The sequence below is a fragment of the Sitophilus oryzae genome, unplaced genomic scaffold, assembly GCF_002938485.1.
Source record: "Sitophilus oryzae breed Bouriz unplaced genomic scaffold, Soryzae_2.0 scaffold_550_pilon_pilon, whole genome shotgun sequence".
Taxonomy (NCBI): domain Eukaryota; kingdom Metazoa; phylum Arthropoda; class Insecta; order Coleoptera; family Curculionidae; genus Sitophilus; species Sitophilus oryzae.
Window position 1 is genome coordinate 924,180 of NW_022147141.1, and position 27,366 is coordinate 951,545.

The following is a 27,366-nucleotide window of genomic DNA, read 5'->3' on the forward strand; positions in this document are numbered from 1 at the left end:
AGACCACCTCACGCTGCTACTGTTTGAAGCAAGATTACATAAAGAACAGCTAAGTGTAGATTTACGTTCAAGTTTTTATGTTTTAGATTTTCTATATTTTCAGTCTTAAACAGTAACGTACATTTTAAATAATATCGTACAGACTATATTTAGTGGTTAGGTTATTAAGATATTTATGTCGATTCAGTAGTTACAATGTGATTTAGATTTTAGGTTTCATTATATTACGCCTTGTAAAAGTATTACTTTCTATAGATATTATTATTGCGCTATATTAACAGATGAATAACGAGACATAGATTCTAGAATCTACAGGTTGCAACATATCAGATTCAACACCACATAAAATTTAACAATTTATATAAAGTAATGCTACTTTTCTTATATTTTCTATAACGTTACTCTTCTTTCATAGAACGTCTTTTCATAGAACATATTTAATATTATTTACATACATAGTTTTACTCAACAAATAACCACTATAATAATTATTAAAATTGTACAATGCTATTTACCATCAGAATTCATCATGAATAAATATAGTCATTAGTTTTAAGTAATATACAACTGTGTTTTCTTTCTCTGTACATGCCTGGCGCCCAATATCTATTTTTTTGTTTATTGTTCTTAATTAGTTTTCTTTCCAGTGAAATACCTTATCCACGACTGCTCTCCGATGAAAAGCTGCCGTTCGCAGTGGTAGTTGTTTAAAAAACGCTACACTAACTTACCAAATCTCGTTTTGTTATCTGAAAAATAAAAAAAATTATAGGGATGAGCCACTTTTAAGACGCACCCGATATAATGATATTCTTCAAATACAAAATCCATTACTATTTGTCCGACTTGTAAGTTTGCTTGATGAACCAACAGATTATACTTCAAGGTCGGTTTAGAAATCCGTTGACATTTTGTTCTTGCAGTTTATTTCACCCTGACAGTCGTAGATATATTAATACGATTTTATAATAGCTGTTTTACCATGTGTTCATAATGGTTGGTCAACAACGTAGCGTATAAGCTCTCACGCATAAAAATAATAATGGAAAACGTATATATATTTTGCTGCCATTTCCGGTCGGATGTTGCGACCCATTTTCGTGATAAATCGCGACGTATTATACAAAAATTACTTAAAAAGTCACTTTATGTCCATCGCGTTTTAAAACCGAAATTCTGTTCTATAAAGGTAAAAATTCTGCGTAAAAAGGTATTAATAATTAATACTGGTAATTAATGCACTCCTAGGAGTGTTATTAAATCACTTAAATTAATTAGATCAATGGAAATCAAGATGCAAAATACGGACGTTTCTTATTTATTGTTATTGATTATTATTTGTAAAAAAATACCTTTCAACACCTCACAACCTTTTCCATATAAAATTATTGTTAATTAACAATCGAATTTTTAAACAATAAATAAATACTTTTAAGGAATGGGATTTTTTTCTATAAATAATAATTTTCATCAATAAATATAATACAAAATAAATCGATTTACTAATAAACAATATATTTGTTGATAACAAAATAGCTTTTTCCCGCGACTACGTTAGCGTTACACCTCGAATCGTTCATACATTGTTTTAAATGATTGTTTACCTCTCTATGGATAGAGCTCCTGAGCCTTACAAATTCACTATTTAAACTATGTTATTAACAGTTTTAGAGCTACTCGTATTTAATATGAAAGCTTGCAATTGTCGAGCTTCTGGGTATTATACAGGGCGAGTCTTGAATAAGTGCAAATATTTTAATGTCTTGTAGGTCTCAATAAAAGAAACATATTTTCCTTTCTTTCATATTTCCGTTTTTCAAATAACTCCAAAATAACCGAGTTATTTTACTTAAAAATTAAAAAAATATATTTTTTTTGCTGTTTAATTTTGACAGGACTAAGAGGAAACGCCTTGTACGCCAGATTAGACAAGGTCATATAAATCTAGAAAATTCGGAATCGACGTCAGCCGAGGGGACAACCCACTCAGTTGTTAGACATAGGGGGTGAAAATTTAGAAAATTTTTATCCGAAAAAATACGGCCAAATTTGCGCGAGGTATATTTGTATTTGGATTTTGGCAAAAACTTTGTCAAACTGCCTCATGATCAGAGAAACCTGAGTGAAGGACTCTAGAGTCAACGAATTCCGGGCCAAAAGACGACACGACATAGGCTATAGTACTAGAACCAGTTTTAGTTATTCTAGTTGGTGACTCAATATGCATGAGTATACCAAATGAATCAAAAATGGACTGGAGAGACTCCCTAGCTGTACACATACTGGAAAAGTCAATATTTAGGTCGCCACACAAAATTAATTTACTTTTTGTATTTAAAAAAGTAGAAAAAAGACTCAAAGTCTCGGTCTCAACGTTTATACAATGTTAAACTGTTACACGTGTTTCGCTCATATACGAGCATCATCAGACCTAACAAGAAAGAACCTAAATAAATAACAAATAATAAAAAAAGGCGTCATAACTTACAAATACAATTAAAATTAATCCAAATACACGTTCACATTTTACAATTAAAACAACACTGAGACGAGGCTGAAATGACCGGCAAATATTTGTCAATAAAAAACAAACAGGAACAAAAAATCAAACAAAATCAAAAATAAAATAAAAAATAGAATAACCCAGCGGGATTTAACCCCAGCTCCCCGGTGAACCAGATGGCGTCACCTAAGCTACCATACTACTGAAGTAAAGATTCAGAACTCAACAATAATACACTGCCGAATTAATCTTTCAGATTATTGAAAATTAATGTTGGTTCGAAATTAAAAATGTCATTCACGCACACAAGAACCGGACTTTTTTTAGCTCTAGTTATTTCCATTTTCTCCAATAGATCAAGTTTTTTACTTTTTTGGCATTCGTGCAGAACACTAACTTTTTCTGAGATGGAAAAATCGTGACCTGTGGCTAATAAGTGGTTCGCAAAAGCCGATTTAGTCTCAGTTATATCCGAATTTCTGTATTTATTGACGGCCGAACTGAGAAATTCGTATTATTGTTGAGTTCTGAATCTTTACTTCAGTAGTATGGTAGCTTGGTGGCTTTGCTCTCTGGTTCCCACCCGGGAGGCTAGAGTTCAAATCCCGCTGGGTTATTCTATTTTTTATTTTTTATTCTATTTTTGATTTTGTTTGATTTTTTGTTCCTGTTTTTTATTGACAAATATTTGCCGGTCACTTCAGCCTCGTCTCAGTGTTGTTTTAATTGTAAAATGTGAACGTGTATTTGGATTAATTTTAATTGTATTTGTAAGTTATGACGACCTTTTTTATTATTTGTTATTTATTTAGGTTCTTTCTTGTTAGGTCTGATGATGCTCGTATATGAGCGAAACACGTGTAACAGTTTAACATTGTATAAACGTTGAGACCGAGACTTTGAGTCTTTTTTCTACTTTTTTAATTTGAACCAGGTCTCTTTGAGAAAAATTGATGCCTTCTTTAAATTACTTTTTATAGGTAGGGATTCAAGCAAGCTTAGCAATTTTTGACTGAAAATATGTACGTCAGCGTCAGGTGTTCTGTAAATACAAATAATATAGAGGTCAAAAGCATTATGATAAACGACGGAAAATTCAAAAAAATTTTCGGATATCAGAGTATCGAACTTAGTTACTGCCGAAAAGTCGTTGTTAGTAGACATATCATAGTACCTCCATGAGATGAGTTACTTCTATTGAATCTAGTTAATGTAGTGTATTTTTTGACAAATACAGGCTCATCCATATTTAACCAATGTTCAGTTATGGCAACAATTTCTGGAAAATTGAGCTCTTCTAATAAAAGATATAATTCATCCGTTTTATGTCTTAAGGACTGAACATTAATTAAAAAAACACTAAGCTTGCTATCGTCTAGTTTTTCAGAGGGTGCTTGATCCTCTGTTCGCGTCATTTCACCTAAAAATTTGTAGTTTTACTTGGAGAGAAATACTTGGTATGACTTTCCCTAATTCTCTGAAGCTGCTGAAGTTTTTCCGTTGAAAAGAAGGACCTGAAGACCTGGAATTTCAGCTGAAATACCATAGACGTTGTGGAAGCGATAATAGCCTACGCAGGGAATCCGCGTCACTAGGAAGTTCCTCTGAGACCATCAATAATTTGACAGGTGTCGAGTTCTTCAAAAACACATTTCAGGGTTGATCGATAGGGGTATGAATAGCCGAATAGGTTTTTAATATGGTTAGTCCCTCATAGTTAAAATAACGCCCATTTGCCTCATCCGAACCACAGGCGGAGTCAACGGGTCCATATGTAGCCTACCATCTTTCCTCGCACTCTTTCACAACAATTTCCACATTTTTTAGCCTAAGAGCCCAAGGGACTAACAGGCAGCAATAGCCTCATTGTCAGAACAAATCTTAGCAGATTTGACCTCCCTCGGTATATTTACGGATGTTGAGTCAGAGCAGGGTGGTAGACTTCGGATATCAACAGTGTTTGATAAAATTTGTTTAGAGCCTGTGGATGAAGTACCTGGTGCTGGCGGCGATAACTTTAAAGGTCTTGTTATAGAATTGCCAGTGACTATTTCAGTATGTACGTCCCTCAGCTGCTCAAGGTGGCTCTTGGTTGGCTCAAGGTGCACACCAATTTTGAAGTCAGAGTGTGAACTGTCCTTATTTTTCAGCAAGGGAAAGCATTTGATAAAGTCAGTAGTTCCAAGCTTTTCCTTGGCATTGTGTGCAAGCTGGTTTGCTGTATAAGGAGGTGGGATTTTGGACACTATCAGGTAATGCCAGTCTTCTTTCTTGGACAATCCGTGAGGTGTGGGTGTAATGGTATTTAGAGAAGTTAAAATAATCTTTTTAGCTATATTCAAGTGTTATTTTCATATAATTTCAAAATGGAGTTAGGCAGGCAAGTGTAAATTTTGCAGATACTATAATATATAATACTATATAACAATCACACAAACAAATCATCACACAAATTTGAGTCAAAAAATATAGACTTAAACTACAAAAATTGGTAATTAAATAAAATTTCTTTTAATTTTTGTCTGAATATGAGTATTTTTAAGTTTAGAATCCAATAGAAATTTTTAAAATCTATTATGTTTAATTGCCGCTTACTATGGAAAGTTTCTATATTCATAGTACCAACGTTATAGAGATAACCTGACGTGCCATTACATTACATCCATCTCCCCAACGTAGTTTACCTATGCCATTCGAGCCGAAGACTTAAGCCATTATTTTGCTATTCTATACCGTTTCCCAGTAACATCGCTCTCTGGAAATTGCACTGTAAATCTGTTTTAATTGCGATTTTTCGGTGAAAAAAGCGAGGAAATGTGATGGCGACGGAACGTGAAGATTAAACTGCCGAATCGATACGAAAAGGGGAGCTGTGGAGCGGATGAGTTCCGTTAAAGTCGTTTCGAGGCCCGATATTTTCGGGAGGAAATTATGGTTTTCGATATTAAGAGTCGTAATTAAAAACGGGAAATAAATGACATAAATATAATTCCGTTCCAACACGAACAAAATTTCTTACAACTAGCGTCACTAGTAGCGATGGGATTTAACAGTTCCTATACAGGGTGAGTATTAAATGCATATTTTTAGGGACTAGTAGATCTCGATAAAAGAAACATCTTTTCTTTTTACCGTTTTTCAAATTAGTCGAAAATAATAGAGTTATTTTACTTTGAAAATTAAAAAAAAATGATTTTTCTAGGCGGTTTCTGCTGTAGTATAGGCGGCGCCTGTATTTTTTTGTGAAGGTTAGGCTTTATAACTTATCTGTTTAACGTAGCTTAATTATCATCCGAACTGATAGAAAACTGATTACAATCCAAATACTTATAATTCATTTATTATTGTTCCTATATGAAAATAAGCTGCATGTGGCCATCTGTCCCCCCAAGGTAGGGTTAGTTGGCCAATGCAATAAAAGATGCCATATAATATAAATCAAATTAAAATATATAAACTTGAAAACGATAATATACTTTTTATGAGAACGATATAAAAAAGTTCTTATTACCTATTTTCATTCTTTTCAAAAGCATTTTTATCACAGTTTTGGAAAGTCTTTAGATGTAATTCCAACATGTAATTCCAACAGTGAGACACCCCTCGGGTTTGCACAAACCTGTGCCACTTTTTGTCAAACGAAAGATGCCGTAAACAAAATTTTTATAGCCCTCTTCGTTTCTGAGCTACAGAGTCTTTTTGAAAATTCTGCAATTTGGGACACCCCCTGTATCTCTGTTATTGTTAAAGGTATTGAAAAGGTGAAAACTGTTTATTGTAGAACTTTTTACGTAGAATACAGTAGCGTAGTCTGTTATTCTACATAAAATAATATTTTTAAAGATATGAATCAAAGAATGAATATGAAGAATATGAAAGAAAAGATCAAATTTATTAGTTGGCCATGATTGGTAATAAAAGAAACTAAAGAATTATTAAAAGTATATAAGTATATTAGGGAAACTTAACTCTCTACCGGTGTTTGTAAATCTTGGAATCTATCGTATCGGGACTTTTAAATATTCCTTTAGTTAATTTACGGGAAATATACTTTCAGCAAGATGGGGCTCCCCCTCATAACTTAACTTACAACGAAAATATTAGAATTTTGTTAAATTAATATTTCTCAAATCAATGAATTGGACCAATGGATCCATGTGAAGACCTCCCTTATTCCCGGATTTGTCCGTTCTCGGTTTTTGATTTTGGGGATTTTTGAAATATGAAATATATCGTGGCAACTAACACAATGTCGAACACTTGGAAAATGCTTTAATAATGCAAGCTTTTAGATATTTGCAAACCCATCCCGTTATAATAAATTTTGTTATAAAAAAAGAAAAATATACATATTCAGAAATTCAGGGGTAACAGTTCAAAAGTAAAATATATCACTAAACGTTCTCCAACCCAGTGTGAGTACATATCAAAGTAAAACCTCTGACGAGGGATAGGGGACAAAAAACTCACAGTCTTTTGAGATGTTTATTTAAATTTAATTTGCTTCAAAAAAAGAGGGGGGCGACATGTTTCGGGAATTCCCATCTTCAGGCCCAGGAAAACAAACGTAAACCTAGGAAGTAACACCACTCGGAAGAATTAAAACAATTTTTTGTCCAATAGTTGTCCAAATAGTTGGACCAATTTTGTAGTTGGACCAAAAGTTTTTGAATTTTAACAACCCAAATATTTTAATTCTTCCGAGTGGTGTTACTTCCTAGGTTGACGTTTATCTTTCTGGGCCTAAAGATGGGAATTGTTAAGTCCCGAAACATGTCGCCCCCTTCTTTTTTTGAAGCAAATTAAATGTAAACAAACATCTTAAAAGATTGTGAGCTTTTTGTCCCCTACCCCTCGTCAGAGGTTTTACTTCAAAATTTATCAATTCCAAATAAAATTTTTAATATTTTTATGACTATTTTAGTAAATAGCATTTTAATTTTTTGTTATTTATCACGGCCTACTAATAAGAAACTGATATATTTTAAATATTGCAGTAAATAGTGAAAATAAATGTAGAGTGATATATGTTTGTGAGAAGTTCATAGCAAGGCGGGTCATATGATTTATAAATATACAGTGTGTTCCATTTGAAAAAAACATAACTTTAGTTCATATCTTCAAAAATATTTTTTTCTTAGAAAAACAGACTACGTAACTGTATTCTGCGTAAAAAGTCTTACAAGAGTCAGTTTTCACCTTCTCGATATCATCCATAATAACGGAGATATGGGGACTGTCCGAAATTGCAAAATTTTCGAAAAGATCCTGTAGCTCAGAAAAGAAGAGGGCTATGAAAATTTTGTTTACAGCATCTTCCGTTTGACAAAAAAAGTGGGACAGGTTTGTGCAAACCGCATCCTCCTATCTTTACTAATAACGGAGATACCATATGATTCCTACCAAAATGGGACATCCTGTAGAGGCTGTCCATTTTTCAACACTTTTCCGTGGTATCTCTTTTATTTTTAAAAATATTGGGTTGCGGTTCACGCGACACTGTGTTACGTTTCTATGAAACAAATCATGCTATTAACAAAATTTTAATAGCTTTCTTTGACTGCGAGATTCCGATTTAAATAGCAAAATGGCACTTTTCGGATAGCTCTCGTATCTCGGTTGTTTCTTAACTTTCTTATAACATAATAAAGAATGTGAAATCGCGTCGTTATAGAATTTCTTCCATACAATATGCTGGCTTATGTCCCAAAACTTCCAATTTCGCCCTGTATCTCAGAAATAAATTGGATGTTGGATGTTATTAGTAGGTTATTATATTAGTAGGTTATTGTATTAGTAGGTTATTAGTTTCATAAAATCTAGCAAAAACCGTAACCATCTATCTTTAAAAGTAAGTAAGATTGGTATCTCGTCTCCTTTTAAAGATAGATGATTACTGTTCACATTGGTACACCCTGTACTTCTCTTACTGATATTACAGAGTTGTTTCAAAATCTTATATGACATCCTATTACATCCACTCTTGCATTGTACTTTATAGCATACCTATGCCATTCGAGACGAAGACGCGCCATTATACTGCTATTCTTTACTTTCCCCAATAACATTTCTGTTTCTAAATTGCGCTGTAAATCCGTTTTAATTGCGATTTTTTCGTGGAAAAAGCAGGGAAATGGCGCTTGAGTTGGAATCAAGAGATTAAACTTCCAAATCGATGCGCGAAGAGGAGCTGACGAGCGGACGCGTTTTGTTAAAGTATGTAGTTACGAACCCCGATATTGAACATTTTGGTTTTCGATATTAAAAGTAAATCATTTTAAGGTAACGTCTCCTCTTTGCTACTAAGACTAATCTGGACCAGTTCTGCTTTCTTTAAGCGGAATCCAAACCGCTGTCCTCGGCTATATAATTTTCAATAGCCTATCTATCAACTTGGCGAGTATCAAAACCAGCGCTCACTCACGAGATATCCAATATCATCCGGTCTCGAACAAGCGCGGCGTGAATGAGCAGTGTGTGTCAATAGATTTTACACTCCTACCATAGAACAATAGCACGACAGAGTTTTCAAACTGTCACCCGTCCATCCAATCGCATTGTCTCATGTTGCTTAACTTCGGTGATCTATCGGCAACCGGTCTTTTGACATAGCTGGGCCCAACGGCATTAAGATTTTACCTACCCCGGTATTAAGATTTTATTAAAAAGGGAAAACGAATGGCAGAAATAATAAACCTTCGATATAACCAATATTTCTTATAGCTAGTGTTGCTAGTAAAGAGCGGATTGCAAGCATTAAGCTTCATTCAGGACCTCGCAATTAGTGGAATAAATTAGTGGATTCAATTACACTTTATACTTTTTAGTTTACGATTATTCACAATCTTTAAAAAACACAATTAAAATTAATAGAATATCTTCGCAACAGCCTGCGTTAGTCAGCTGTATTCATAAAGAAAGCCGAATATTTAGCTTATAAAACAATCAACTTTTGATTTCTAACCACAATTTCTCTTGGCGGAAGATAATCAAAGATCAAAATGGCATTTCTTGCAAATTTTGAAGTATAATTAGTGGAAAAGTTAAAAATTTGATAACTTTTTCTACTAATTGAAAATGTCTACCACTAATTTTAACATTCTGAATGCTTACGTTGAAATTAAAGTAACAAACAAACAAGTTAAGGAACGAACTTCTACGGTAATTGAAACCACTAATTTATTCCACTAATTGCGAGGTTCTGAATGAAGGCTTATACTTTTGGCAGCATATTCGACATACGATTAAAATAGCCTAAAGATTTAATGCGGTTTGCTCATATTTTACGAGTACTTAGTTAAAGTAATAACAACGATTAAAGTCTTTCTCACGAGTTTGTTTTAGAAAATGTCCGCCATCTTAAATTTTGTTAATTTAATTGTAAATATTGCTAATAATTTAAAATTTTTGACTAAAAATTTTATTAAGAGAAATGAAAGGAATTAAATTCTCTCAAACTTTCAAATAAAAAATGTATATTGTGTACATATTTGTAATTAACGAAGAAATTTTCGAGACAGTTCAAACTGTAGATTCCCTAGTAAGATCGCTCCCTCCTAATTGCGTTGTAAATCCGTTTTAATTGCGATTTTTCTTTGAAAAAATGTGAAGAAATTAACATTAAACTGTCGAATTCATGCGAAAAGAGAAGCTGTGAAGGGGACTCGTTTCGAATTCCCGCATATTTTTGGGATAAAATTACGGTTTTCAATATTAAGAGTTGTAATTAGAGGAAATAAATTACGCCAATAGCCCGCTACGAACAAAATTTCTTCGGTAAGTTTCTTATAGTGTTATTGGATGTGATAATGGATTACAAACCTTATGCCTATTCCAATATATTCATTAGAATAGACTGGAATGCTTAGAAGTGGAATGCTTAGCAGATAATGGATAATCAACCTTATGCCTATTCCAATATATTCATTAGAATAGATTGGAATGGTTAGAAGTCTGGAATGCTTAGAAGTGGAATGCTTAGTAGATAATGGATTATAAACCTTATGCCTATTACAGTATAAACTCAAAATTTAAGTGAGGATGCAGGAGTTTTTTCTTAACTTAGTCAGTCACGACTAACCTGCTATTTTATTACAGTATATTCATTAGAATAGACTGGAATGCTTAGAAGTGGAATGCTTAGCAGATAATGGATTATAAATCTTATACCTATTCCATATTCATCAGAATAGGCTGGAATGATTAGAAGTCTGAAATGCTTAGAAGTGGAATGCTTAGAAGTGAAACGCTTAGAAGTGGAATGCTTAGCAGATAATAGATTATCAGCCTTATGCCTATTCCAATATATTCATCAGAATAGATTGGAATGGTTAGAAGTCTGGAATGCTTAGAAGTGGAATGCTTAGCAGATAATGGATTATAAACCTTATGCCTATTACAGTATATTCATTAGAAGACTGGAATGCTTAGCAATTAATGGATTATAAATCTTATGCCTATTCCATATTCATCAGAATATTCTATATTCCTCAGAATAGGCTGGCATGCTTAGAAGTCTGGAATTCTTAGAAGTGGAATGCTTAGAAGTGGAATGCTTAGCAGATAATGGATTATAAACCTTATGCCTATTTCAGTATATTCATTCGAATAGACTGGAATGCTTAGAAGTCAAAATTTTAGCAATTTATTGAGCAAAACAAAACACATATGCACCACAATACACCAAAACACTACTACAACTTTACTTTTGCACTGGACGCGCGTTTCGCTAACCATGTTAGCAAATGATTGAGGATCATGGAGAAATAATAAATGAAAATTAATTAAATATTCTGTTACGGTTCTGTTAAGTGGAATATGAAAACCAAGTAAGTACTAGAATACTTGGAGAAATAGTCGCAAAACATCGTACCATTATCATTTGCTACCATCGCTTGACCAATTTGAAGAAGCATAATTTTATATCATTTAAATATTCCGAACACCAAGAAGTATTGGACGGGGTCAAGAACGTAGGGCAAATTTTAAAAGATTCTCGTATTTTTACAGTGTACTCTTTGTAACTTTTCATACAGATTATTTCCCTCACCGTGAAATGGACCAATCAGCTAATCTAATTTTTCGAATAAATTTTGTTTAGATAAGTGATTAAATCCCAAGACCAGTTTAACCGCGATTATTTTTTCGGCTTCCTTTGGGGTTTTCTTTTTGTCGTTTATCACTAATTCTGAGAGTTTTTGGCAACAGTTCATTTAAAAACATTGATTTACAACTAATATGTATGATTTAATAACGATTTTAATCGGTGAAAACCCCTTATTCGATATTATTTTGAACAAATAAGTGGAGAAAAATACGTTAGAATTTGATATGTTGACATGCGAAACGGTCCTCGATGCATTGTTGGGATACGTAACCAAGGTAGTAGAAGCACAAACATTACTAATAATATAAATTTAGAATTTGTTGTTTGTAAAAAAAATGTTGTCCGACAATGTTAAATTTGATAGTTAATAAAATTCTTATAGTTATTTGCTTCATCCTAAGTCATTCGCTTCATTTTCTAAGCAATTCTGGAAATAATCTAACCGTATATTACTTCACCTATAAATTTAATTGATTAAACTACCCAAATAATTTTTTGCATGATTTTGCTTTTTAGAAAATAGTTTCATGCACAATAACTTTAGAGTAAAAACCTTCGACCGCTTCGCGGTCTTGGGTTTTTATTAAATTAATGTACATTCAACTATTTTCCAAGCAAAATCACGCGCAAAATATATTTGAATAGTTTAATCGATTAAATTTATAGGTCTCGTGATATAATATATGAATATAACTGAGAATATTTTTTTACAAATGTCTGTAGAAGAAAATCATAATATATTTGTCATATTGTGATATAACTTGTGATTGTTATTTAACTTGTGTTAATACACCAAAAACACTTTTACTTTTACACTGGACACGCGTTTCGCTAACCATGTTAGCATCATCAGCAGATGATTATGAACTGCATGTTTATAATCATCTGCTAAGCGAAACGCGCGTCCAGTGTAAAAGTAAAAGTGTTTTTGGTGTATTGTGGTGATTTAGTGTTATATTTTGCTGTGTAACATCAAAGGTTCCAATCCTCAACTGTAATCTTGTATTTGTTTGACAAGGACCGGATTATTTTAAATTTTCCCCTAATTTAGTATTTCTATATGTCTCATTACTCAAGAGGTCTGTTCTCAGAAGAATCCCTGACTAGTCAGCACATTTCTCATTGGTTAAAATGCGTAGAAACCTGATTGTTAGTCTGGTTTCTACGCATTTTAACCAATGAGAAACGTGCTGACTAGTCAGGGATTCTTCGGAGAACAGACCTAAGAACGGATTAGTATAAACCATTTAAAATGAACAAGTTGCTTCAGTTTAATGAGTTCATTAAAAAGTTTCAAATAAATTTTTCTGTAAAATAAAATTTAAAAAACTTATTAATTTTTTGGTTTTTCATTTTTAAAATTTACATGGGATTTCCTAGGTCCGGGTCGGCGATGCAACACACGGTAGACAACTGACAAAAGAAAGACCCTGAGTTTTACATATTTATTATTATTTATTAATAATTAATTAATTTAATCAATACCGCCGAAAAAGCGAGGTAAATTGATCAAGTACGGCGGCTGTTGCTAAATACATAAAGTATACCAATATTAACGGCGCGGTTAAATAAAAAAAAAGAAATACCCCCTTATGTTACCAAATTTTATGTGTTATAGTTTTTCCGAGTTTCGCGATTAGGTATATACTGTTGTCAAAATAAAACTATATTTTTTTCCATAGCAACTGTTAAAATTGCCTTATATCTATCAAAAATAGCAGATAAAATAGTACTTTAACCGCAAGGGTAGATAAATGATACTTTAACAGCGAGGATAGGTTAAAAGTTTATTTCACCTCGCACGTTTTTTAATTGCTTCCATTTTTGAAAATGTTTGTATTCTTTTTCATAAGTTATTCGGGATTTAAATGGAAGTAGTTTTGATATGGGGTTTGTCGCCCCAGCCTGAATATCTGTTGGTAATTTACTTATTTCGTTTTAAGCAATTTCTGGCTCCAATTCAATCAGCAATCGACACAAAAGAGAATTAAAAAATATTGACTCAAAACTGACAACCAAAGAGACAGCTTTATTTATTTGTCAAATTACATAGAAACCAACGCCAATACAGCACAATATTTTTTCTACTTGTAATAAATTCCTTGAAATAATTCTTTCTGAATATTTTTTAAAACGTAACTCGCTATGAAAAAAAAACATTGTTTTGTACACGACGATAAAATTGCATTTTCGTCTCCCGAAATTAATTCACTCGCGATTTCATCACTCGTGAATTAATCTTTTCGGTCGACGATAAAATACCATTTTATCGTCTTGTATAAAAAATGAACTATTTTGCATACAAAAATAAACACTTCTGATATGTCAGATGCACAGTGTGCAATTAACGAACCCTAAACTTTTTATTACCTAATCGACATGCAAAAACAAAATTTATGTTATTATTTCAAAATGAGTTCGTCAGAATGGAAAGACTCAAAATAATAATGATGAACCTTAAGTTAGGTTATTGTCTGTAAGCGTGTTCTGATTGTAACATTATTGCAAATTGACATATTAAATAAATTAAGCACATCTGCTTAAAGGAAATATTGCACATATAACAAAAGAGTTAACGCTTTGATTTCCAAAAATTTAGTTTTATGTAACCTACCATATGTTTAAAAGAAATCTAGCAAAAGCGAAAAATGCGGTTTAATAAGTTCTTAAAAAAAATGAAAAAAAAAATCTTGGCAAAATAGAAGAACGCGATATAGGAAACTTTAATATCGAACTTAGTATTTCCGAGATTAGAAAAATTTCTTGCGGTTTAATAAAAATTTAATTGAAAATACGGAAAAGCCGAGAACTCGTTAGAAACTACACAAGTCAATAACGGCCGAGAAAACTATTAATCGGTCCAAAGCCCAGATATGAAAAACGACAGAGGCGTACCGTTGCTTTAAATAGTTTTCACCATAACTAGGTATAAATTAAATGAAAGTAGCCAATTAGACACCGATTGCCAATTCTTCACCGATTTTGTCTTTATATTGTTTAAATAAGAATAATAAATCATTCAGAAACAATTCAATATTTCTATCTCGTCTTTACATATACGTTATACGGCTTAAATTTTCTACATGCGGATGTTTTCCATGAAAACATAAAGGGGATAAGTATGCAGCATCAGTGGGAGGAAGCATAATAGACCGCAGTGGAGGAGAATTGTAAACTCAGTTAACAACGACAACCAAAAAGTAAAGGGGCAACAAAATAATGCGATTTTTGAATGTCCGGAGTGCGGAAGTGAGGTAATATCACGTATCGGGCTTTTCAGTCACAGAAAAGCTCATGAACGAAAACGCCTTGCGTATCCATCTTCTGAAGCATGTCAAATACTCGTCAGCGAGTAATGGCAGTGAGTAGTAATATTTTTTTAAATCAGCCGCCTTTTTTTATAAAGCTTAAAGCTTGATTTTCATGCATCCGTTATCCGTTGATAAGATGGTCCGACGCGACGGCTCTCTGATCGGTCATAGCGTTTCCGCGCCACTTTTAATCCGATTTTTTTTACTCCAGCCCGTCAACGGAGAAAGTTAAAATAAATTTAACTTTTCGTACAATAAGGGACGTTTTGACACTTTTTTGACAAATTTAATCTAACCTTAACAAAAATATAAGTAAAACAGCGAAATCGTTATGGGAATGAAAAAATAAAATGACACCAACGTATATATGATAAACGGAGGCATAAAAATGCAATAAATTTAAAAACTGCATAATTTTCTAACCAGTCGAAATCTTTAAAGTCAACCAAATATAAAAAAACTCAACAAAAATAAAATTAATATCGTATCATCGTATCGTCGGATAACGGATGCATGAAAATCCAGCTTAAGGGCGCGGGAAATCGTCGCGTTTAATTGTTGTAGATGTCCACAGTGTTAATATCGCGCCTTGATTAGTTCGAGATGAATATAATTAATGTAAGCATCCGAGTTAAATTAGATGATGACCTCAAAACAGAAAAAATACCACTCTCCAAATCTCTCCCAAGTTATTTACACTGACACTGGAAAATGTATTCAAGAAATTAGAATGGGAAAATATAGATCTAAACATCGATGGGGTACACCTTAGCCATCTTAAGTTCGCGGACGATATTGTCTTGCTGAGCACCGACATTCAAGAACTGCCAACCATGCCAAAGGAGCTAGATAACCAATCCCAGAAAATTGGCCTTAAAATGAACTTAGAGAAGACCAAGATAATGAGCAACAATATCCATATACATTACCGTAGACAACGTTGTTATTGAAAACGTAGACCATTATTGTATATATTTAGGTCATAAAATCAAGTTGGGTAAAGAAAACCAAAATACGGGGATCAAACGCAGGATCCATTTGGCATGGGTAGCATTTGGAAATATGAGCGATAAAAGGCTAAAAAGGTGCACATCAATCTAAAAAAAAGGCTTACGAAAGCTGCATTCTACTTGTGCTTACGTATGGCTTAGAGACTATGGCAATTACCCGAAAAACAGCAGAACAACTACGAGTAGCACAAAGAACCATGGAAAGAATCATGTTGGGAGTCACCATTAGGGAAAAAATACGGAACACCCACATATGTCAAAAAACAAAACTAATAGATGTTGTTAAAAGAGTGGCAAGCCTGAAGTGGCAATGGATAGGACATGTGGCAAGACCGATGGCCCCAAAAAGTCATTCTATGGAGACCTAGGGGAACAACAAAAAATATGGGCCGACCAAAAAAGAGATGGGTCGATGAACAGTGGCAGGAAGACAATTGGCTAGAGATCCCGAAGCATGGAGAAACTTAGAAGAGGCCTATATCCAACATTGGATGGAACCAGGCTGAGAAAGAAGAAGAATGTAAGCATATTACTTCTATGTTTTAGGTTTAACACAATGAAAAAGGTATATTTTTCATGTTTGAATACTTTTTTATAAATATTTTATATAGTGTATACAGGGTGATTCACGGCCATGGCACGTTTGACGTTTATGGAGGCGGTCGGATTTTTTGAAAATTTGGATTTTTGCATAAAGGTGCCTGCTCCATCTGCCTAAATTGTTAAAACTAAAAGAGTTTCGGACTTCCATTGTCTTTATTTATTTTGCTTACACAATTTCAGTCAGAAGTATCAACCGTTATCAAATTTTTACTACAATTAAACTATTAAATAGTAAACCGATTATAATGGCGATTTTTTGGCAAAAATGCATATTAATACATTTTCTCCTAAATACTTCAGTTAAATATTAACTAATAAAAAACTTTATTTAAATAATATGTGGCATTAATAATTTTAGTCAACTAGTTAATGTGAAATACTCATCGCTTTAGCCAACAGGCATTCTTCCTGATGGGAGTAAAACTAGAAAACTAGTTCATTCGTGATTCAATTGTACCTTTAATGCTTTATTGTCTTAAATCTAATATGTTTAGTAGTAAAAAATAGCACAATGAAAAAAATGTATAAATATCACTTTATTCATCGTGTGTGAAATATAAATTGCCAACACTGAACGTAAAAATATAATTTTTGAAAAATAATCTGTGCGGTTGTGGTGAATGTACTTTGTTTTTTTTTTCTTTATTTTAGTATATATATTTTAAATATATTTCTTTAATAAATAAATCTTATTTATTTAAAAAAGTAATTGTTTGGTGTAAACTATCGTAATATTACTAATTTTAATAATACTATAAATACTAATACACATTTTAATATGCTTTATAAACCAAGCAAAGCTTATAAAGAGAAAACTCAAAAATCCAATTTTCTGGAACTTCTCATGTATTAATAAAGAAAAATGTCAAAGTTTTGCCTCCGCATTTCCATTCGGATCGATTTAATATCCGCAAACTCGACCAGAATTTTTCTAGTAGTTTTCAGTTAGTTTTAATCAACATGTTCCGCCTTGAATGCTGATCAGCCGTAGAAAAAAAAAACGACTCTTAAATTTTGACTCTCGATAAAAACATCTACTCCCTTTATACATATAATATATACTTATACTGTATGTACATAATAATAGCCGTTTTTTTTTATAAACCGTATATTTTATACAGGGTGAGTCCTAGATTAGTGCAAATGCTTTCCAGCACTGGTAGATCTCGATTTTCAAATGTGTCCAAAATAACCCAAATACTTTACTTTAAAAATTTAATATTTTTTTTCTTAAATTTTTAGAACCACTATTTTTTTCATTCCTATTTTGTCATGTTATGTTTTTTGTTAATGTTGTTAAGATATTATGTCTTTTAACTAAAAATTAATAAAAATCCAATTTTTCTTTCGAAAAATTCGAAATTTTAATCAAAAAAATACTTCATAGACGTGTTTCTGGAATCGAAATATACAGGGTGTCCCAGGCTGAGCGCGCATTAGAAGTTTCTAAAGAACTACAATATCTAGGTCGGAGATTTTTTGCACATCATTGTTTCACAATGAGATCTATCGAATATAAATATTTGCAATATGGCGGTACTTCCGGAAATATCGGAAGTTGACAGCAACTTCCTTATTTTAAATGAGTAATCCCATTTTTCATTACATATTTAAATTCTCTATAAAATATTATTAATTTTTTTGGCCAAGCACTCTAGCCTAACACTCTAACCACTATTTGGGTCAAACACTCTAACCACCTCACCTAAACATTTTTGAGAAATAAAAATATTTAAAATTTTTGGTGCAAAAAACTACCTGTCAAAAAGAATTGTTTAGTCTAAACGTTAAATTTAGTGATTACCACAGCCACTGTGACATAGAGAGAAGACATGTGGCTATCTATTTCAAAAATTAAATTGTTTGAGTGTCATATAATATTGGCCGTAACTGTCATGGAATCGAGATGTTAATAAATTATCATAAATCATTTTTTTCAAATTGAAACCCACTTTTTTATTTAACTAGTAAAAAGGTTTTTTTTAATTCCTTACTTTTTTATTATTCATGATTCTATAACTAAAATAAATCGTTTTTAAGTTATTTAAGATTTAGTTTTAAAGCGTATATTTTTCTGGTTTTTAACCAGTAGCCTATTACGTTAAACATCAAGCGCTGTAAAACTATATCTGGCCATGTCATATTACCATTAGATATCACTAAAATATGAGATATATTTTTATAAATACACTTTATAATAAACAAAATTCAAATAATTAGTTTTTTGACAGAAGGAAATAAAATGTCTAACAGTTTGAAACTTAATGTCAAAGGAAGCTAGATAAAATCAAGAAAAATTGCACAAAAACCTTGCCAAAACTATCATCGATTGTCACTCCCCTGCTGTTTTCGACACCGTTTTTTACGATCGTACAGACGATTTCTTTGTACTGATAAAACTCACATTAAAGTATGGCTTGTCGCTTTTAGATGTACTTGATTTAATTCCCTTAGTGTCCTACATGCGGGGCTCTGTAGAAGTGAACCGACTAACCCTTGCAGTGTAATTGACCTCAAATCCAAGTAGGCAATAGGGAAAGAGGGATATATCCTCTATTAGGTATAGATTCGAGACAATGGAGATAGATCGTCCAGTATCTCAGCCGGAGACAAGCTCTTCGACTGTGAAGAAAACTGAGGGCTAAACCCCAACCGTGGAAGGGTGTATACCCTCGTAAGAGGTAGATACCCACCCCTTGGGGATGAATATCTGTTGTCAGAGAAGGATGAAAATACCCTTTCCCACCAACAGGAAGATCCCAATATATAATGAGATATAGACTGTATGATGAACTATAACTGAAGAAAGGGGGACAGAATAGATCTTTAAAGTCGCATTGATTAACCCCCTCACTCAACCTCCAAACTCTCTTACTCATCTACATTCTCTTGATTTGGTTACGATTAATATAAACCGAATTTATGCATTCAACAATCTGCACATTAAAAGTAATTTTGTATTTTTTTAATATTTAGGACTATTATATTACAATAAATTTATAATGTTGAACTCTGACAACCGGCAAATACAAACAAGTTTTACATACAACAAATACCATTTTAAAGTTATTGTTAATTATTTAGCTTGGTTATCTTATTACTAAACAGTAAAATGTAACCAGAAGACCGAAGTACGGACTAAATATGCTATACTATTTTACATAATTAATTATTGATATTGTTTGCGACTGAGCTTGTAATTTAGTTAAAGCTATTCATCACACGTTTCATTGCGAACATATAGAAATAAGATACATTGTATTTCGGTTAACATTCGTTTACAACGATATATCCTTTCTCTATGTAAACATACACGTGTGCCTATGACATTCGATATTTTGTAAATTCCCTCAAAACAATTTTGTGGCGAATATTATATTTAAACATATCTCTGTCTGCATCCAGTTTTGATATTTGATTTCAAATGTTTTAAAAAATTCTTACCAGTTTCTAAATATGTTTATTAAATAAGAATATTTTCAAATATTTTCATAGTTTATAATTTTTGGGAAAAAATTAAATCAAAAAATTAACTGCAAATAAAAACAAATCTAGCTATCTAATAATAACTAATCTAAATGTAAAGAAAGCGTCCATTTTTCTCAAAGAGGCCTGGTTTAAATGGAAAAAGAAGTAGAAAAAAGACTCTGACCGAGACTTTGAGTCTTTTTTCTGCTTCTTTTTTAATAACTAATCTAGCCAATGGTTGTCATATAAAAAATTTGAAATATCAATTATCCATCTAAAAATAAAAAAAATGAAGCAAATCTATCGATCAAAAACTACCAGCTTCATCAAATTTTGGGATCCTATAAATTCAAAATATTAACGCTGTACCATAAGAAATTACATAAAACTTTCTTTCTGTGAGTTCAACATGCATTTTTCTACTAATTTTTTTCTAGAGCAAGATTAATATATAAACCTATCTTTCCCTTATTGTACCTACATTCCTCGCATATGTATGTAATGTATTTTGTTATGAAAAACAAGTTTCTGCGTATTTTTTTGTCATAGTACAACAATTGATTGTGTTAATCAAATACATGAATCAACAGCTGCAAAATAACTTAACTAAAATTAATTTATTAATATAATTACGTCAAATTTCGTATTATATCAAAATCAACGGCAAAGAAGCAGAGAAAATTACTAGATAATAAGAGCACATTGATCTTTGACTTAAATTTCTTCAGACTCTCTCAGGGGATTAAAGTCAATCTTCTCCAATTACTTGGAGAGGGAAAAATCTTTATTAAAAAATTTAGCGATAACAAAATTCCGCATTTTATCTAAAAAAATTCACTTCTAATTTTTAAAAATTAGCTACTTTTAATTTACGCATATTTAACAAAAATTAAGGGATTTTCGTCGTTATCATAAAATAACCTCAGTAAAAAAAATAAAAGAGGACAACACTAAAGAGGAACGAGAAGATTAAAGAGGAAAACTTATACCACTGAATGGCTAGGGACAATTTGACTTTGTCTCTATTTACTGTATATTTTAGTAACCTAAATTTTTTATTTTATATATATTTACTAAGAAACTATTATATTTACTAAGAAACGATGCGTCCAGTTTCAAGTAAACTAGATTCAATTAAAAGTTTAAAACTCATAATTTTGCAAAGTATGATACTTTCTTTCTTATTATCATACTGAAGAGAAGTAATAAAGCCACTAAAAATCTGGTTTCCGTTTAGATTCAAAACAGTGGTGTGCAAAAATAACATTTTTAAAGTAATTAACATTTTTAAGGAATAAATCTGCCACAAAGGTTTAAAACTTAGTTTAATTGTCAGATTTCTGTTTCCAAAAATCTATACCGGGTGGCATCTTAAAGGTGACTCACCCCCTATAACTTTTTTATATTTTCAGATAAAAAAAAACAGATTTGGTATGTTAGTATATGACATAAATTAGGATTGATTGACGTATTCAATTGTTTTTGGTGACTTCCTGTTTAACTGGAAATGACTACAACTTGTGATTTTTAAATGGCACCCTCGGTATTTTTTTACTCTATTCGGTAGAAAATGACATTCTGAATAGAATGACATCATATGTCAACTTTTGACATTCTCGCTTAATAAATAATCGTATTTTAAAATTCAATCTAGAGTGCCATGGCTATGTTAAAAACACTAATTCTTAATCAAGGAGCCGTCAATTTCGCATTTTTAATCATATCTCATTTTTTTCAAATGGAACGAGGGTGGCTCATTAACATATTAGGAAAAACCATTTTTTTACGAATAATTTGATACCACACACATTTCGAGTAAAATTTTCGTTACGAACCGCAAGTTATAATTTGAAATAAACCATATGCGCAAATGACAAAAGTTGACATATGATATGTCATTCTATTCAGAATGTTATTTTCTATCAAATAAAGTAAAAAAAAATACCGAGGATGCCATTTAAAAATCAAAAGGTGTAGTAATTTCCGGTGAAACAGGAAGTGACCGAAAACAATTGAATATACTAACATACCAAATCTCGATTTTTTTTAACTGGAAAAAATAAGAAAAAGTTATAGGAGTGAGCCACTTTTGAGACGCACCCGGTATACCGGATATTGTATAGCATACACAGACATATATGTTCAATTTTTAGTATAGAACTAATTTACTAATATACAATATGCATGATACCCGATAAGGATGAATTTGTAAATCCTATTCGTGTTGTAAAATAATATGGAATAACATGCGCCTTAAATAGTAAACTTACCTATCTCTGTCTCCCCCATAACTATAACCTCGTGCATATCCATAGTATCCTCCATTTCCGTATTCGGGTCTTCCGTAGTTTGATCTGCTTACGCTATCATATCCACCACCTCCGCGGCTATACAAATCTTCAGATGGACTATAGTAACCATCGTGCCTACAAGTTATATACCTCAAGCTATAGATCGACAAAATCGGATTTATATCAAAATATAGCAGCTCTTTATTATACGTGACGGTTTTAAGTTTTTAAATTTAAAAGTATAAATTATTTTTTAATTAATTAATGTAACTGTTGTCAAATTTGTCTTAGACAAGAAGCTATATAATTAAAACATTGGTAATTGTTTTATTTAATTGTGATTATAATAGTTTGAATTTTATTTTATGAACAGAAATCACATGCTAGGTATAATAACAATAATTAATAAACTTAAACCATTATTAATTTCAACACAAATACTAGTATTTAATGAATATTAACAATTTTCATAATTAATAATGAATTTGGGGCTTAATAATGAATTGGGGCAAAAATGTGCAAATCGGTTGTTCATGTTATTACTAATGCCAAAAAATATTCTATATGTTTGTGAGCAATGATCATCACTTTACTAATATTTTAAACGCTATTTTTTGGTTTCATTGTGTTGCTTCATAATTATCTAATACCGTTTTCAGATTTATACAGGGTCGGGCAATAGTGCGTCAGGCATCTGTAGCGCCTAGAATAAAAAACTTTGGAATTTTGTTCAAGTGCAAACCTAAAGTATGTATTAGCATGGATGTCAGGAAAATATTTAACTTCTATAGGGTGGCTCAAAAGAGTGAGTGGATCGGGATGATTTTTTTATTGCATTATTGGTTTCCTTTCAGATCACTTTACATAATCATAAATATTTTGATAATTTCAGAGATTATGACACACACATTTTATAAATAAGAAAAAAATATACAGGATGGTCCGAACAGTATTCAGGAAACTTCGGCAGCATATTCTGCAGATAAAAATAAGTAACAAAGTTCGTATAAATATATTTCCTAAAATGCTTAGTTTCAGAGATACAGGGTGTAGAAGTTTCATTTTTATTTCGATTTTTTCTAAATAATTTCTGAAGTAAAGTCAATATTTGGATGAAAATTGGTGTCTAGGTGTTTTTTGGCAGAAGAAATTTGATTTTGATGTCAATGGGACTCCTACTAGTAGAGGACGCCACCTTTATATGTTTTAAGTGTTTTGAAGCCTAATAACTTTTTGTCCGTACCTGTATAAAACTACCGAGTGAAAAAATATACATTTCCAGCACTTTTTACGTAAAAAATAGGTATCTCTTTGTAAAAATCGCTACGAACAACCGTTCATAAGATATTTAGAATGGAAATACTCAATACATGTCATGATCTAATCTGTTTGATTTAAGATTACGATATTTATAGTAAGAACAGGCCATCTAAAGTAAATACCTAATATAGTTTCGATTTCAAGACAGTTCTTGTATGTTAATAATTTTTTAACAAAGGCTGAAAAAATATATTTTTCTTTCTTTATTTATTAATATATCTGAAACTATGAAAACATATTTAAAATTATCTTAGAATTATGTAAAGAGATTAGAAGGGAAGCCAAAAATCTAATAATATACAAGGTATTCCATTAAAAAAATCATTACGATTTACTCAGAAGTAGAAGCCCTGTAGAAGTTAAATTATTTTCCTGAAATACATCCTTGTACATATTTTTGATTTGCACTTAAACAAAATTCCTAAGTTTTTTATTCTAGGAGCTACAGATACCCGACGCACTATTATTGCCGAACCCTAATATCTTGAGGTTTTTTTCCATATTGTTTAGTGTTCTCGCACTCATGCCGACGATCCTTGTAAGTATGCAAAGTTTAAATTTAATTTGACGTTTTAAAGTGGAAATAACTATCAAAACGATTCCGTTAGATAGATACATACATACAGGTGAAATTAAATAAAAACATTTTAATAAAATTAATTATACAGGGTTGTTCACCACATACGACACGGAGAATTGTAGCTAAACGATTAGATTTTTACAAATTGTAAGTTTTGGGTTCGTTGAAGAACTATTAGAGCTACAATTTAAAAATATTTTTACAAGATACAGAGTGTCCCAAATAAGTAAAAAATATTATAGTTGTATTTTTTTTAAATGGAACACCCTGTATATTATTTCATTTTCAGATTCTACGATTGAAATAAAGGTAAATTTGATTAAGGTTTATCACACTTAAACCTTACCGTTTTTGAAATATTTTCAATTTTATGAAATTGCATTAAAAATTTTAAGGCTTCATTTCTCCAAAGGTGTAAAAGTTTTTAATTATTTACTGAAGTTTACTTATTGATCAGATAGTGTGTTGCAATAATAAACAAAAGACTACATTATACAGAGTGTCTATAAATTTATATTAAATAATTACTAGATTTAAACGGCAATAACTTCTTTAATTTAAATAGAACACTCTGTATATTATACGAGAATCAGATGCACAATTTAATTGTCTGTCAAATTGTATTATACCATTTTTTACCTATCCCTTCAAGTTTTCGTAGAAAATGCATTTTCTTATAATTTAGACCTCAGTTATCACTATATCCATGGAATATTGACATTTTAGATTATTTTTAAAGATGTAACACATTTTTAAAGAGTACAGATACTATTATTGTCGATATAGTTCGCTAATTTTATTAAAATATAAAAAAAAAATGTTTAAATATTTTTTGTTAAAGAGGACCAATTAATATAATTCCATTATTCAAATACATCAATTGCCTGTTTACGTTTATTAATAATAATTGCTCCAAATACTAAAAAAAATATTTTTGTATCTGTATTAGACAGTGTGGTATAAAGTAACACCTTATAAATTTTATTTTATTTGTTGAATGCTTATTTATAACAACAGAGACGTTTATTTTTCATAACTTATTATTATATTGATTTCTGAGTCAAATGCAGATTTATTTAGAATAATTTATTAATTAAAACAATAATTAAGTTATGTAATTGAATAATTTTTGGGCGAAAATAATGGTGGTATATTTAATTGGTTAGATTGTTATTTTACTCTTTAACAAATATTTAAATAGTTTTTTTTGTAAACAAAATTTTGCAATATAATTTTTTTACCACCAACAAAGCAACATTTTGTACATATGTTGCTTTAAAAAAATCTAAAATGTCAACATTCCATGATAAATGAGGTCTAAATAATAAGAAAATGCATTCTCTACCAAAACTTAAAGAGAGGTTTCAATTTGATAGACAATTGAATTGGGCATCTGATTCACGTAAAACATAGAGGATGTTCCACCTAGAGGATGTCACTATTTTTATTGCCAGTTAAAGCTAGTAATTATTTAATATACATTTTTGGACACTCTTGGATACTCACAAGGTAGAATAATTTTTATTATCGCAACACAATATCTGATTAATAAATAATCTTCAGTAAATATGTAGTATTGAAAACTTTGATATCCTTGGAAAAATGAACTCTTGAAAATTGAAAATATTTCAAAAACGGTAAGGTTGTGTCTGCAAAATTATGAATATGGTTAACCCGAATATTATAACAAAATAGTTTATCTTTTAAGGCATGATACTCTACCTTTCCCTAGAATAAGGGCTGTAACTATTTCTATAATCGCCATAATCCCTATAATCGTACCCTCTATTGTCATATCCTAAGCCTCTATCGTAGTACCGTTCCCTGGGCTCGTAGCGATCAACGTATGAGGAATATCGGTTTCTACCTCTGTTGTCCCTATAAAAAGTTTATAAAATTGTAACACAAATAATTTAGAAAAATTAGTTTGTACCTGTATGAATCTCTATCATAGTCGTCGTATCTGTCATATGGATACCTCTCCCTTTCGTATCTATCGTATCTTTCATATGGGTCGTACTTCTCATATCTGCTGTAAGGGTCCCTCTCATAATATTTGTCGTATCTAAAAGATTCAATATATCTAAATATCATAAGTTTTTCTTAAAAAAAAGTTTGTTATAATTTTATTTGATATTTCTTTTTTTTTCTCGCTTTTAGCAAATAGCTATTCTACATAAAAAGTTTTGCTAATTATGTATTATCTGGATACTGACTGGATCATACAAGGTGAATATAATTAGAAGAAAATGTTAAATCAACTCAGGAAGATAATAAAAATGAACGTTTTCATGTCCCATTCAGGGCCCGTATTCTGTAACTTTGAAAACGCTAAGCGCTTTTAGACGCTCAGCGTATATGACGTTAATTTTTGCTGAGCGCGCACTTAATTAACGATTTTGGTATTCTCGTCTGACGCGCTTAGCGTCTTTACTGATTGCGCTGAGCGCTTTGTAAACGGTTGCCTTAAAGGATCGTTTTGCTTGTCGAACTGTCAGTGAAAATCGAAAAAATTGTGATTTTGTGCGTTATATTGCTCTTTAGAGAAAATTACTACTGCTTCTATAAATTCCTCAATAAATAATTGATAATTTACGACTTGGCAGCTATAAATATTGTTCATAACATCGAAAATGCTGAGAAGCTTCTTCGACACTTCCCTAGTATAATAAGAATGACATATCCATAGAAAAATAGCTTGACATAACTCAAAAATAGGTTATGAAATTCACCTAACATTGACATTTTTCATTGTTACATCCGTCAGTTATCAACTTTGGACTATTACCTGCATTAGAAATTGTGATGTTGCCAATATGTGCTCAACACGTATCCAGAACACGATTTGCATGGCAACGAGAATACCAAAATCGACTGCCTTGCGTTTCGCTGATCGAATACTTGCGCTCACCACTTTGAAAGCGTAACGTTTATATGTCAAAGTTACAGAATACGGGCCCAGATACCTACAATTATATTCTCTAATATTATGTTTTCTCACCATGGCAAAATAACATTTTGAATAATAACAACTAACAATAACACTGTCATACTATGAACAACCCCGTTATCGATAAAGAACTGTCATATTCATGGTTACAAAAAGGGCAACTGCAACCGGAAACAGAGGGATCTATTATAGCGATATAAGATCAAGTAATAGCAAAGCGTATC

The 27,366-nt window shown here is 31.6% G+C and overlaps 1 protein-coding gene across 1 annotated transcript in view; it reads right to left on the reverse strand.

Moving 5' to 3' along the window:
* The window catches only part of LOC115887001 (TATA-binding protein-associated factor 2N), a 123,222-nt gene that overhangs the window by 66,147 nt on the left and 29,709 nt on the right, over positions 1-27,366 (reverse strand). Inside the window, exons 4-6 of the mRNA XM_030906328.1 lie at positions 26,126-26,257; positions 25,915-26,070; positions 22,272-22,427 (exon numbers count right to left, since the gene is read on the reverse strand). Coding sequence (XP_030762188.1) covers positions 22,272-22,427; positions 25,915-26,070; positions 26,126-26,257 — 444 coding nt within the window. The remainder of the gene's footprint in view (positions 1-22,271; positions 22,428-25,914; positions 26,071-26,125; positions 26,258-27,366) is intronic.